The sequence below is a fragment of the Plectropomus leopardus genome, chromosome 16, assembly GCF_008729295.1.
Source record: "Plectropomus leopardus isolate mb chromosome 16, YSFRI_Pleo_2.0, whole genome shotgun sequence".
NCBI classification, from domain to species: Eukaryota; Metazoa; Chordata; class Actinopteri; order Perciformes; family Serranidae; genus Plectropomus; species Plectropomus leopardus.
In genome coordinates, this window is record NC_056478.1 from 16615196 (window position 1) to 16630526 (window position 15331).

General features: G+C 39.2%; 1 protein-coding gene across 2 annotated transcripts; it reads left to right on the forward strand.

Moving 5' to 3' along the window:
- The first annotated feature begins 4726 nt into the window (after positions 1-4726).
- tagapb (T cell activation RhoGTPase activating protein b) lies at positions 4727-14886 on the forward strand. 2 transcript variants are annotated; one of them, XM_042503613.1, is made up of 11 exons: positions 4727-4862; positions 7599-7640; positions 8348-8432; positions 8549-8602; positions 8980-9052; positions 9295-9446; positions 9862-10023; positions 11039-11148; positions 11466-11652; positions 11928-12009; positions 12888-14886. In XM_042503613.1, the coding sequence occupies exons 1-11, from the start codon at positions 4789-4791 to the stop codon at positions 14033-14035; spliced, it is 2169 nt and encodes a 722-aa protein (XP_042359547.1). In that variant the 5' UTR covers positions 4727-4788; the 3' UTR covers positions 14036-14886. The 2 variants fall into 2 exon arrangements, with proteins under 2 accessions (XP_042359547.1, XP_042359546.1); XM_042503612.1 differs by lacking the exon at positions 4727-4862 and adding an exon at positions 7483-7501.
- The last annotated feature ends 445 nt before the right edge of the window (positions 14887-15331 follow it).

Below are 15331 nucleotides of genomic sequence, written 5' to 3' on the forward strand. Positions count from 1 at the left end.
ACTGAGTCTCATTTCAGAAAAACAAATGTCATTGAGATTATACTGGTGTGATCTTTTAAGATGTCTATAATAAAAGCATGTCAGGTTATTGACATGATATGGATTTGCTAGGGTGGGTGATGTCTTCACACACAAATGATTTTCTTCAAATTAAAACATGATCCTTTGATCTCTGTGGTATTTGGGGAAGGATCACAGAGTTGGAGGCTGTTAATTACAGCCAGTGGTATAGCCTATTTATTTTACAAACCAAATTATGTTCTCCCGGTGACTTTTCAGCCACCAAAGACCAACAGCAGTATCTTCTGCCTTTTGAGTTGCTGCTTAGTATATTTGTTTATTAAGATCCCCATTGGCTTCTGTTTTAATGTTTGCTAATGTTTGGTGGTTTCCTACCTTTAGGAGGATGAAACAAACAAGGTGATTTGTAGAGATGCAGATTTTAGGGATTTGTGCCGATTTGATCCAGTAACCTTTAAACTTGGAATAATAGACTTCTTGCACTTATAATGAAGTGCAGAGAGAGCACAATGCTTTGTTTTTAAAGGGCAAAATGGGCGTGAGACATAAATGTAGATTGCGCTGTCGTTTCTACAGTGAAAATTGGGCATTCATGATATTTTTGATTTGAATTTAAATGTGGTAATCTTCTTCCATCCTTTGTAACTTGAAAATTAAGAACAAATTGTCCAAAACGACCATTTTATGGAGCTACAGGGCATTTTCATGAATACCAATTCAGTTCTTAACCATCTGCTTTAATGAGGTTCTCAGACAAAATTTATGTAATGTGTTCCATATGTATTACACATTTAGAAGAAAATCTTGTGGTTAATATTCATATTTATGTGAAAAACAGCTGGTGGGGTTAACTGTTAGACTACAGACATCTCAGCTGTGAAATGCATAATTTTCAGCAATAAAATATAAATCATTTCTTTTTCTTGCCCAGAGTTAGTTGAGAGGATCACCACTCTCATGTCTGTGGGATGAATATTAGCTACACCCAAAAGAAATGTTAATTAAACTTAAAAGCAGCAATGCTTTGTCCAAAGGTTACAAAAATGTGTAAAAAGTATTTAACGCCTGTTGCTCAGTTAGCATAAGAAATGAAAGCAGAGGGAAACAGTTAGCAGTAGGCTGTCCAAAGATAACAAGAACCAATATATAAAAATGACAAGGATTTGGGTTACGGGTGTTCTGGCATGAAAACCGTGAACTACAACCCCAATTTCAAAAGAGTTGGGACGCTGTGTAAAATTAATACAGTCAGCATATAATTATTTGTAAACTCCTTTTGACTTATGTAATTTAATACAGTCCAAAAACAAGATATTCAGTGTTCAAACTGAAAAGGTTTATTGTTTTTGTGTAAACTGAACATGCTGCAAAACAAAGTTGGGACGGGGCCAAGATTACCACTGTGTTATAACACTTTCTCTGTTACCAACACTTAGTAAACATTTGGGAACTGAGGACACTAATGTTGAAGCTTTGAAACTTAAAAACATTTTTTTACATTCTGCTTGATCAACGACTAGCAGTTTTTCCCCAGGTCTCTTTTAGTTATTTATTTAGTTTTACTTCCCCGTTTTTTTGTTTGCTTGTTTGTTTTATTTTTTAATTTTTCAGGTCATTTTCCTTTTCTTTTTGCTGATTTCTTGCTGAGTTGTTTATTGCCTTTTTCCCATGCTTTTGAAAGAGATCAAGTCAATTTTCCCAGGTTTCAAAGGGTTAAACACCTTGTTTTTGTATTGCATTCAACTCAATACAGGTAAAAAAAAATGACTTCACTCTATCTGGTTTTTATTCACCTTTCACAGAATCCCATCTTTTTTGGAAGTGGAATTGTATTAGCTTTTTTTTTTAAATTAAAAACCATTTACTGTAACGCCATAATGACAATATTTTTTGAGTTATAACCCCCCCACAGTGTGAGGTTGGTGACAGTAAATATTAATCTAAATTGGCCTCTGACACAATTTTATGGCCTTAAGATACTGGTAAATGTTTAAAAAAAACATGTAATTCAGAAACATAATTACCAAAATTAGACTGGTCTGGCTGTATGTTGTCCCTGTTATCCATTTTATGTCTTTTCTCTCAGGGAGGAGGCTTCCTGCTGGGTCTCTGTGGAGCAGAGTCCATTTGTCCTTGGCCTCACCAGTGAGAACGGAGAGCTGCTGCTGGACGAGTGTGTTCAGGTCACCGAGGGCTCCAAGACCAAGGAAAGACACCTATTCCTCTTCAGCGATGTCATTGTCTTTGCTAAACTCAAGTAAGAAGTGCAAAAATTAATAAATCCCCCATCAGATTTATGAAGAAAATCAAATAAGTGTCAGTGGAACAAAAAAATTACCACTGGGGGACTACTGTACTCACTCAACAAACAACTGCAGGAAATACTGCTGATTTAAATAACTTGAAAAATGACACATATTTGTACAGTTGGAATGGGAGAGTGAAAGAGGAAGTAAAAACGAAACATATTTTGTTGGACTGTTAGGGAATCTCCCAGCACACCAAACTGTTTGTGTTTAGTCACTCTGGCTTTCTGCATATAGAAGAAGAAAGCATGGTGGTTCCCTGCTCTGAGGGGAGTCACATGAGGGGAAACTCAGAAAGCAATTTCAACACACCCTCAGCTAAAGTTGTGTTGCCTTTGAAGCAAACAAGAAAGTGGTACTCACTTTTAAATGGTAGTTTGGTAGTGTCAGAAGTGACAATATTTTAAATCCAAAATAGCAACACATATGTAGGACATTCTTGGTAATTATTATCAGTGATACAATAAACACATCTCTGTCCTTTTTTCCTTTGGACAAAAATGGCAAGTTTAACCCCACATATAAACTGAGGAAAAAGCTTTAAATTGTCACTCAGTTAAGTTTAGATTAGAGATGTGTGTCAAAGCCGGTGGACGTTTTATATCTCATTGAGTGGGAGGACAATCACACTCATCTGTGTACCACAACCTGCGCACTGTTCCAGTAGATATAAGCACAACTGGGACTATAGTACATACAGTAAACAGACTCTGGAGGCTTTTGAGTCTCTCTCTCTCTCTCTCTATATATATATATACATGTATAACATTTGTTTTGATTTTGTCAGCTTGTTTAGGAGAAACATTCAAGCAGTAGGCTACTTTACTGCTTTTACACATTAAGTTCAGTTTACCAGTCATGGGGAGGATTTCAACTTTTGAAAACAGCCACATAACTTGATTATGTCATTTTCAAATTTTACTTAACCAAGACTTTATTTATTAGGCTATATTTTGTCTTTGTCAGGCGAAAACCTTGTATCTCCACATTGCATTATTTTCATTTTCTCATATACTAATTCTGTTGGTCCCCTTCTATGACTGTCAGTGGGTTTTAACATTTCTCAAAAATGGTTGTGGCTAAACTTAACTAAACCTCCTATTGGATCCTTTTAAAAACACAGTTTTTTTTCTAATTCCTGAAAAATGGCAATTTTGAAAATAGGAAGTTTGCACCCGACAGCAACAATTTGATATTATACTGTTAGTAAGCAAATATAGCCTGATAGATTTGGCAAACAAGGCCAGGTCTGATTCAATAGAATATAACAAAGCTATGTATACTCAGCTGTGTGCTGTGTAATCAATGCTCTAGAACAGGGATACTCAACTTATGGCCCGCGGGCCAAATCTGGCCCCCGATAGGGTGCTGGGTGCTCCTGTCTTTTTGCAACAGTTGAGTATCACTGCTGTAAAAGGTGACTGTGTACATAAACAGTGCACGGTGGGTCAGTGGGTGCGTAAATTTCATATTTTCCCCAGGACCCCCCAGTGTTTCAATCTGTCCGTGTTCATTTCTTTCAGCCTTTCTATATTACTTTCTGGTCTGTTGCACATCACTTTTCCTTCTCTCTTTCTACAATATAACACCTCTTGAACCCCCAATGTCACGCCCTTTGTCTTCGTTCTTGCCTGACTTTTCTATTTTCTCCTCCAATCTATTGCGCTCAGGGATCTGGACAGCGTGTCTCTCCTGCAAACACGCAGAGGTCAGCGGGTCACAGGCAGATGCTTTAAACACCTGAAATGCAGTTGTAAGGATGTATACCTTGAAAGGAATGATTTTTCTCTGATCACTTAATAGTCACTTTTGTGGAAGCTGTTTTTGAACCAACAAAAGCTTTTCATTCCCACTCCACCGCCGTCTCTTTCAACACCCACCCTACAGGACACAAAGAGCGTGGTGTGAAGTTTATATGTAGCTTCACACCTATTCAACGCCTATTCTTAAAGCGATTTATTCAGAAATGTAAACTAGCTTTGAACTGTAAACCAAAAGCTTCACAACAGCAGTTTTTTGCCTCATTATCCTGACAATCAGTATTTGCATCAAAAACTGATGTCCCTCATCATGTTTGTGTGTACAGAAATCTATTTTCCCTTCAAATTACTGAGGCTGTACAGGTGATTTCTGTTCATAGTTTGAAGGTGCAACTTTCAAGCAAGCCCTTACATAATAAGTTACAGCCATTTATTTCTTTATTAATATGCAACAAATGGGGAGACATTTTGCTATGAAAATTGCTTTTTATCTCTGTTCCAAGAGTGAAATCACTGCGACAGAAATATGTGGAACCGAAACCTGCAATTCAATGCTGAAAAAAAATGTTGTGATAGCTATCATCTTTCTTCCCTGCTTCTGCTTGAACAGATCGACTGCTAGCTATCGTCTGAAGTACCGAGTAAGCCTCAAGGACATCTGGCTTTATGGTTTTGAAGATGAACCGGAGGACGAAGAAGGAATGATGGGGGATATTGACCTCAGAGTGGCCCTCATCTTAGCCTGGGATTTCTCTTTTTGTTTGGTGTGTTTTTGGTGAGCAGATGCAACACATCACACACAAACAACAACATATGTTCTTGTTATCTTTCTCCTGTGCTCTAATGCTGCACTTATAGGAGGATCACATCTCAAATTACCCCTGCTATATCCCTTACTCACCCTGTGTTACATTGATTTTTTGCTTGTTGTTTGCTGGCATGCCTTCAGTAAACATAGAACCTAAAACAAGAGACAAGTCTCGATGAACTGAAGTAAAAAGGGTTTGCATTAAACAAAAGCAAAACTATATCAAAATGTTTGTTTGCAAGCCCTCACACAACTCCTGCAGTATAATCTAAATCTAATTTATCATTTAAGTAATTACCTTAAAAAGTGCTGAAAAAATTCTATTATTACTTTTTCTTTAGTATAATTTAGAATATAAAGTTATTGTTATTGAATAATATAGCTTTCTAGACATTTTTTCATTTTTTTGCTAATATTCTAATAATAGAATTCAGTCTTGACTTTGGGCACAAGATGCAAAAAGTCTTGTGAATAGAGATTATAATCTCCATATTTTATATTCAAAAGAGAGGATAAATAGGTAAGAATTTACAAAATAGCTTAGTAAACAAAAACATAACACTGACTGAGGCTGTGTGTGCATAAAGCATGCCAATTCAATTTTGTGTTTTAGACACAGTGGTGAATAAGAGATCTACAGTTTGAAATAAATCTCCGAGCTCCATGATAGACATGTGTATGAGACAAACCAAGCAAACAAACTCCACTGGAAGCCTCATTATACAGGCAGAGCAAGGGACCAAGTTTAAAAAATGAGAAAGTCTGCTTAGGGCAGTGGGTCCAAACAGCACAGGACTTTGACCCAGGAAACCTGTGTTTGTGTCCCATGTGAAACTAAAAGTCAGTGTTAAGTTACTTTGTGTCACGTCAGTCATTCATCATGTAGTTGTCAGTCATGTGAGTTGACTCACGCGACTAATGCAACTAGCAACAGTCCTTACCTAACCCTAACCAAATAGTTTTGTTGCCTAGACCTAGCTCAGGGGTAGGCAACCTGTGGCTCTAGAGCCACATGCGGCTCTTTAGCCCCTTTCCAGTGGCTCCTGTGTCTCTGACTAAAAATTTTATGGAAATGAATGGCGATTATTTTTTAAAGATTTTCCTTCAATTTTACAGTAGCAAAAATATGTAGCCTTTACACAGAATATGAAAATGTATTAGCATTTCATTAATGGCTCTGGAAATGGCTCTTTTGAGAGTAAAGGTTGCCGACCCCTGACCTAGCTGGTAACCTCTTCTGTGTCAAGATACAACACAACAGGCTGCACCACCTATGGCTTCTCATCTGAAAACCTGAGACGAAATCTCAAATAAAAACACAAACGGTGAGCACAGATAGTCGTGCAGTCTTTTAGTCTGTTCTTGTCATAGTGTGAAAAACTCACAATGAGCTTTCTACTTGTAGTCAGTTTTAATTCACTTAACAGTTTACGTGACTTTTGTTTTATTGTGACAAACCAAGACAAATTTCTTGTGTGGGAAAACCTAACATGATTTTGATCTGTGCACATTGGAATTACTTAGGTTGCTGACATTTCAAAAATCGCGCAAAAAAAAATTTACATAATTGAAAATACCATAAACTCTCTCTCACAACTCAGATGTCTAAATATGAAGCTACAGCCAGCACAGGCTCTCTGTTTCTTATTTGTCTCTTTTGTCATCAGTTATTTGATAAATGAAATATGAGGCTGTTCACTGAATACTCACATTTGTAGTAAATGGTCAACTGATCTGTGGCCTGCATGAAAACAGGGAAGTAGCAGAGAGAAAGTCCTCACTGCGGCATCACAAGACAAGAGGTTGCAAAATAGGAAGTGCGGAGCTGGCCTATTAACTAATCTCCATGTGAGGGGATTAACATCAGATGACTTTTTAAGAAATATTGGCCTTTACAATAAAGGCAGAGTGCAGGAGAAACACTGTCTCATGCCTCTCTAAGGAATTTTACTATTTCTTTCGGTAAATGGCAAGTCATCTGTCTCATCAAAGGCACAAAATGGCACGCATAGTTGAGAAATGTGGCAGTCATTTTTGTTATTCACTCACTCCCACGTTTCTCGCAAAGTAATCAATGAAACAATAAAACATTTTTAGTTTCTCACTCACTTTGTATTTCAAGAAAGTGATGAATCCCCTGGTGGGATTTGTTTTGACTTGCTTAGTTTTCCTCGGGGATAATGAATCCCCAGAGAGGATTTGAGTTTGAAAACAAGACACTGTTTATTTTCTGAATATGATGGTTTATCTCTGATAATGATTCAGTGTGTGAAACTTTCCTTCTCACTCACATGAAGGTGAACACGGACGAGAAACCATGTGCTCACTTGTTGACATTTACTCAATAAGCAAACATGATCCTGCAAGCTGCCTGGCAGTAATGAGGCCACCGTGAATAACAAGTTATGATAAGGTGAAGTGCTTCAGGTGAGTGTGTGGGCACACGTATACGTTTCGTCGTCATGTTTCCACTTGTGGACGCCAAGCTGCAGCAGACCTGGTCTAGGAGGAAGTGGAAGGTGTCTGGTTGGGGGCCGCCGTGACGCTGCTTCCTGTTCCCATGACTGAGTGACACTTTCCATCAGAGTTGTTAAAAGAGACCGTGGGTGCGCACTTTGTCTCATTCCACCCACTGTATCTGCTGGCCTGTTTGGTTCTCTCTGTGGATTAGTAGCTCATACCATGCTGTTATTTTGCCCGCAGCTCGCCTGAGGTGAAAGAACGCTGGTTAGATACTCTACACAGGTAAGAAACAACATTATTCTCAGATTATTTTATCTGTATGTTATTAGAAAATATGCTTTCAGTTCTCGTAATTGCTAAAAGATGGATAGTAAAGTCATTTTGATCAATGTTGTCAACATAGTATTGCAGCAGATAGTAAACACGTACCAGTTCATTCAAACTGAATAATATGTTTATTTATACAGCACCTTTCAAAACAAAACATCACGGTCTTTAACAGTGAAAACAATAATTCATCAGAAAGATGCCCATGTCAGAAAAAAAGTATAAAATTGTATAATAAATACAATCGGTTAAGAAAAAGCCAAACAATAAGAATTTTAAAAAGAGTTTGGGCCAGTATCATTGAGTTTCAGATGAACTGAGAATTATTATGCTTTACCAGTGCCTCTTTTAGATAATGCAGTGTTGATTACAGCAAGATAAAATCTTTAAATAATGAAGAACAGTGTTTATTTTATAAAGAAGTATGTATATTTATGGTGAAGACTCTCGGTCGTCCAGGTCATGGTCATTCTTTAAAACTCAAACAAGTCAAGTTGCCTACAATATAGCACTTAGAATTGCGTGTATTTATGCACTGTTGGGTTGATGCACAAAAATGTTACATAACAAACATATTCTGTGGCAATGTTTAATCTCAAATTATGAATGCTCAAGCAGACAGTGCAAAGAGTGAGTTCACAAATCGCTTTTTCTCGCCATAGAAACATTAAAGACGCAAAAGCGAGAGCGGGCTGTGCTTCATCCCCTCCAGACGTCCTCATGAAGGTTTTGAGTGGCAGTGTCACAGTAAGTCTCTCGCTGCCTGCTTGGCAAAGTCCAATAGAAACCAAAATATATTTTTAAAAAAGTGCTTCTACTAATTTATATTTCTCTCTCTGTCTCCCTGCCTCTTTTCCCCATAGACGAAAACTCTAACTGGAGGTGGCATGGAACAATTAATTGAGTTTCCACTTGAGGTAAGTGAAAAAACAACTTTGATGACTTCTTGAGATCAAAGATATTTGTGAAAGATACCTGCACCTTTGCACTAATGCTGAAACTATATTTGCTGGATGACTGTTACTTCTGAAATATACAGTAGCTGCAAAACATACAGTCTAAATAAAATGATTTTATACTTCAATATGGTTAAAAAAGATATATCTGATTGTTTTTTTTGCTCTTGTCATATGATTATTTCCCTCTAACTCATTCACGTGTTAGCAGGCATGAATGGTGAGGGCGTATAATGCTGTGTGGTTGAAAAGACTCAACCCACTCTCCCTTCCGCCTTCTTGCATGTTCCTCTTGTGTGCTCGTCACCACATCATTTTTTTCTTTATTTTGTTGCCAGGGCGATACAAAGATCTCTGCTGTGTCAAAGCAGTTGAATAACCAGGAGGAAAAGCTGACGTCGCAGCCCATTGGTGAGTTTGAATGTGGCCGCTTTTGGTGGCTCATTAACTGTGTGGAGATGAAACCACAGAGACAGAAAGGGGAAATCTAACAACTGATAAGAGTGACACATTGGCACTCTAGCCTCAATTTTTGGCTATCTGGTTTTGCTGCAATGTTGCACTAATTTTAAATGGTTGTAAATGCAAGTTTTAGATGGAACACTTCAATTTGAAAATACAAAATGTTAAATACACTTTTCTGCTGTCATCAGACACCAAGTGGAACCTGGTGCGGAGGCTCCGAAAGGGCTCAAGTTTCATCAACAAAGCATGCCGATCAGAAACCGACACGAAGACTCAGCTGTTTGGACAGCCCCTCTGCAAAATATGCCCAGACAACTGCTCACTTCCCAAACCAGTCACAGTGAGTTGACTTTGTACCTCAAATGTCAGATCTCATCACTTCCTGTTGCCACTCAAGTTTCTATGAGGCTGAAGACAAAGAGCTAAAATTCTTATATCTATAACAGACTGACATTTATTCTTTTGTTCCTAAAATTATGCCAACATTTTGGGCACTTTTTTTTTTTTTTCGAGGAATCTAACTACAGAAAGCAGAATATAGGACAACATGTGAAAAACAAACACTCACCTACTTACCTGACTTTTACCATTTCTTAGAGTTTGTTAATGAGGACAGGAAACCACATGATCTGCATGTTGATAGACTTCAGCTTAAAATGCACTAGCTCAAAAAGCTATTTCTTTTCTTTTTTTTTTTAATTCACGGTATCCTCACCTTTCTTCTTTCTCGTCCCTTCATTCTCGTCCTCTCACAGGAGGTGCTGGTGTTGCTAAGGAAAAGAGGGCCGTCCACAGAGGGAGTGTTTCGGAAACCGTGCAACAAAAAGAATATGCGGGACATCAGGGAGCAACTCAACAGCGGCCTGGAGGTGGACCTAGAGGGTCAGCCGGTCGTTCTGCTCGTCGGGCTCCTCAAAGTATGTTCCCATGTTATATTTTACCACTTTAGTATACACTATTGTTAATCTTACCTCTATTAGAGTCACTTACGCTACAGAACTTGCTACACCCTTGTAACGAATTACACTATTTCACCTGATGACTACATGACTAATACCACCACAACCACAACTACTACTGCAGCCACTGCTCCAACTACACTACCACTACTACCAGCACAGTGGTGGAGGCAGTACTCAGATGTGTTACTAGAGAAAAACCACAGAGTAGAAATACTCTGATACAAGTCCTGAATTCAAGACAAGTAAAGTACAGAAGTATTAGCATCAAAATATGCTTAAAGTACCAACAGAAATTTACTGACTGTATATTATAGGTATCACGTTAATGTTGCAGCAGGTAAAAGTGGGGTTACATTTATTGACTTTATATACCTGGTGGAATGTAATTAAGAACATTTACTCAAGTACTTGAGAACAATTGAGGTATCTATACTTTACTCAAATATTTTAAGATGAACAAAGATTAAGTATTATTTATCTTATGCTACTTTACACTTCCACTACGCTACATTTCAGGGGGAAATATTGTCATTTTCACTGCCCTACAATTAGTGGATTGCTTAGTTGCTTCACAAATTAAGGTTTTGGCACAAAAAACTTAAAAATGTACCGCTAACTAAAACTGTAAAATAATGTGCTCTAAAAGTACAAGATTTGCCCTTGAAATGTAGAGTAATAGATGTATAAAGTTGCACAAATAGGAAATACTCAAGTAACTTAAAATTGTACTTAAGTACAGCACTTACTCTCACCATTGTACCACTGCCACCACCACTACTAACACTACTAACAGTGGTTTTATAATAGTTAGTCTCCTACACACAAAATGTATTTAAGTCAGCATCTACAATGTTTTTCTCACCCATTCCCAATCAAAAAGACAGTGATTGGTTTAGTTTGAATGTCACGCCGGATTATTTCTATTTATAAACCCTGTGTCTCATCATCGTCTGTGTCTTGTCTGCTGCAGAGTTTTCTGAAGGAACTTCCTGGCAGCCTGCTGGTGTCTGAACTTTATAACAACTGGATGACGGCTCTGGACAATGAAGACGCCCAGCAGAGGGCCCTGGAAGTCAGAAAGTAAGTAATCAATACCTGCTAATGAGTCTAGACATTTCACATTTCCCTGTAGCTCTGACCCTCAGGGTGTATTTTATAGATGACATTTATGTGTGAGAGGAAATCTGTTTGTGTCAAAAATAAACACATGGGTGTTTTGAGCGGAGTTTTGCTGAACATTCCCGATGTCCTCCATCCGTAGGCCACTTCTCCTTTTCAGTCTGTCTTCAGTTTAAAAGGAGGAAGAAACTTTAAACAAAAAAAAGAGCGCCAAGCTAATGTCTTCTTCCTGTTCTCTCTCTTTTTTCTTCCTTCCCTCTTTTGCTCCCCGCTGACAGGGTGTCAGACGACCTCCCAGGGCCCAATAAGCTCCTCCTGCAGCACCTACTCTGCGTCCTCCATCACATCCTTGAGAGTGCTGATACAAACATGATGGACGCCTACAACCTGGCAGTGTGCATCGCCCCCACGCTGCTGCAGCTGGACGACACCCCGCTGGAACAGCAGCAGGAAAAGACGAAGAAGGTAGAGAGATGTGTTATGAGTATACGTTCTCACTTTTGGTGCTTTGAAGCTTTGTGGTTTCTCAGTGCAGAAAACCTCAAAAGGTTTCACAAGTGAGATTAGACTTGCACAGGCTCCTGTTAGTTATTTAGTTAAGTAATAATAAGAAAACACTATCTTAGACAGAGGGAAGTACTGCGGCGTCTGGACTGTCTCTGTTTTGAACGGCAGCTTTGATTTATGAATTCTTTATCGAATTTTCGGTTGTTCATTTTACTTTTATTGCTTTGTTGCAGGTCACAGAGCTAACTCAGTTCCTGATCGAGCATTGTGAAATACTTGGAGAAAATATTCCAAATCTGTTGGACACTGATGCAGGTACATTCACCCTCACTCCACTCAGTCACTCCAATCTGTGTTACTTTCTCCCTTTAGGGACTGTACACAAATTATTTGTCTGGGCTGACACTTATATCTAACCTAACAAACAAACAAACAAACAAACAACAACAAAAAATTAGACCAGGATTTCTCCGTCATTAATTTATGATTTGGGCACTCCCCTTGACTGTTGCAACACCCTCCTCTCTAACTCCTCAACTCAGCTGACTTCAGTCTCAATATATGTGGAAAACATTTTTACATGCCAAAATAATGAAAAACATTACAAATGGTGCATTCTGTTGTGCTTCACCCATCAGTAGCAACAGATTGGCTTGTGTTGAACATGCATTATACTACAGGTTTAACTCCTTATGATGTATTTGACTTGACTGTAGTTCTGTTAAAGAGAAGCGAAGTCTGGTGAAAAAATGGTGCACTCTTTTAGAGACAAAGTTCAATCTGTGTTTCTCAAAGCTTAGATATTGCTCCTGCTAACAACTAGAAAATAAAACCCTTGAACAGCGACATGATTGTTCCACTTTCTAATTCATGACACGCACAAATGGCATATTTCTGACTTAAATATTCAACCTTTATTCAAGGTACATCCTGCAGGAAATAGATTAAATAAAATATGAATTTGGGGCATAGGACAATTAACCCTTCCTTGCTCTATCAAAAATATCAGACTGCCACTTTTTCAGCAAATAAATAAATACATAATCCTTCTCATTTTCTGACCACACCTTCCCCCAATAATGTTTGTACAGTCCCTTATCAAGTTATGTTAAATTGTTGTTTGTGTAAATTGAGTAACTGACAACTTGTAAAATTCAGAGACCCTAACCATGTCCCCCTTTCCAACCCTGCAGACTCTCTGTCCTCTCAGCATCATGACTCTGCGTACGACAGCACCGACCCAGATGGAGATGCAGAGACAGGAGAGAGCACCAGCTTCACACATGGAGAGACGGGCTCGTCTTCCTCTCTCAGTCCCAGCTTTGCAGCCTCCTCTTGGCCAGCTGATGGCATGTTCAACACAAAGCCACCATTCAACCGCCGCTGCTCTGAGCCCATCATCCTCCTCTCACCTGATCTTGAGAGCGTGTGCAGCCACTCCAGAAGCCACGACGACTGCTCGGTGGAGAGGAGGGACTTTGAGGAGCAGCCTCTGAAAAAGCAGATCTCAGATGACTCTTTCTTGTGCAAAGGACGAGATGGAGCGATGCCATTGTTGTCTTTTCCAAAACTGAGCAGCAGCTCCAACATGGATCCACTGCCTTACATGTCAGCTAACTGCTCATGCTCCTCCCTGGAGAGCGCTGCCTCTAATCAGTCAGAGGGCTCTGTGTTTACCAGCTCCCCTGTGGGGTCGCCAGCCTGCTCCAGGAGAGCAAACACCACCATTCAGCCTTCGATTGCTGCAAAGGCGCAGCAGGACGTTGCAAAACAGATTACAGAGGAGAAAAGGCGCTCACAGTCCATGAGAGTTGCCAGTAAAGTCCTAATGAGGACCAGAAGCTTAGGGGCCTTCAGCAGGAGCAGCATGAAGAAAGACTCTCAGAAGGAAAACGCCTTCTCCTGTGAAACTCTCCAGGAGGACTCTCAGAGTGAAGCAGATCCACCAGCTGAGCTCCTGCACAAACCGCGCCCTCTTTCGGCCATCGAAGTGTTCAAGCAGGTGGACAGCAAGATGCCCTGCAAGCCTCCTTCATACGAGCAGGCGGTTCAGAGCGCAGGCCTTCCTCCACAGTATGGATCGATGACTGTACATGACGTCATCAAGCTGGAGAGAAGGTCCCGTCCAGCCTCTGTAAACTATGAATTCCCCTCTACATGTGCTGTCAATCAGTACACAGACTGTTTTTCTCAAGGGGCCAATGTTGTTGAGCAGCGGCTGCCTTTCCGCCAGAGAGCCATGTCGGAGTCTGTGTCTGCGGGTCATCATGAGGTTGTGTCACGGAGATGTAGCCAGCCCATGTTTGAGGAATTTTCTTACGCCAAGGAATCTTATGTTTGACTCTTGAACTGTTTCAAATCGGATTTTAGATATACACACCTTTATCTGAGCTAAATATCAGTGGGCAAAGTGGAAGAGCCAGTTTTCAAATAGCTAGTTAGCAACACAGCAAGCTTCTTTTGTTCTTTCATTCAGAGACATTCATGGTTGTGATGAGGGGAGACTTTTAGAGAAGTTTATATGGCTTTATATGGCATTTTCTTTTGACAGCAGGAGTGTTTTGTTACATAATAGCAGCCACTTCCTCCCGAACTCCTTCCCTTTTCGCTGCTCTTTGGTTGGTTAGACAGGGAAACTGTGTTTTTGGCACTCGGCCCACTAAGCAGCTCTGTCTTAGCAAGATGCTTGTATGTCCATGAAGTCCAATCTATTCATTTTTCACTGTTTCACTTTGTATGAATGTCAGCTATGTGCGGCCTCTACGGCTGCACGTTCTCAGTAGTACTATTTAGAGTACAACATTAAAAGATATGTAGTTATTATGATAGATATCTATCACGATGAAGCTATAAAAACACAATGCACTGTGGATAAAATATGCTATGAGTTTGGATTTTCTGTGTTTTGTTTGTTTTGTTTTGTTGAGATATGTACAGTATAGCAAGTTGAGCACATTTTTTTCTTCTGCTTTTTGTAAATTCTCTTCACCTTGCATGGTCTCTTTCTTCCACTACATTCAAGCACTTTTCTGATGATAGACTATGCTTTGTTACATTTGGATGCTTAAATGTAAATAAGATTGTATAAATATAGATGGGTAATCTTTGTTAAGTTGTCTTCCAGAGTCATGTAATTGAATGGTTTTAAGTAAATGGAAGGAAAACAACACAATTAAAGAAAATAACAAAGTTTTTAGGTCTTCTTTCTTTTTGATCACTTTTTTATTTGTATAGCAGTAGGGGAAGCCCCATTGCAGTCATACAAGGGAACGATTATATGGCATATTAACATGTGTTTTGGGTGATCACATCATAAGCGGACAGTGCTTAATTAAAAATGTAAACAACCACGAAGACACATGATCAAGTTGGTTTTAGTGACACTCAAACCAACTTACTGAGGTAATCTGGGACCCATTTGACCTCATGAATTTTGATAGTGTAATGGCTAATGTCTTCTAATCCTGAAATTGGCTGAATAAATTTGTATCAAGAACTAACTTTTTCAAAAATATAAACAACAAAAAAACAGTGGAAGTTCTCTGAGGCCCCTTTTACTCCTTAAAGGGGCAAAATGGTTAAGTCCACTCCTGCATTTGGATTCGTCTCTAAACACAGCTATAACCGAGTGAGCGAC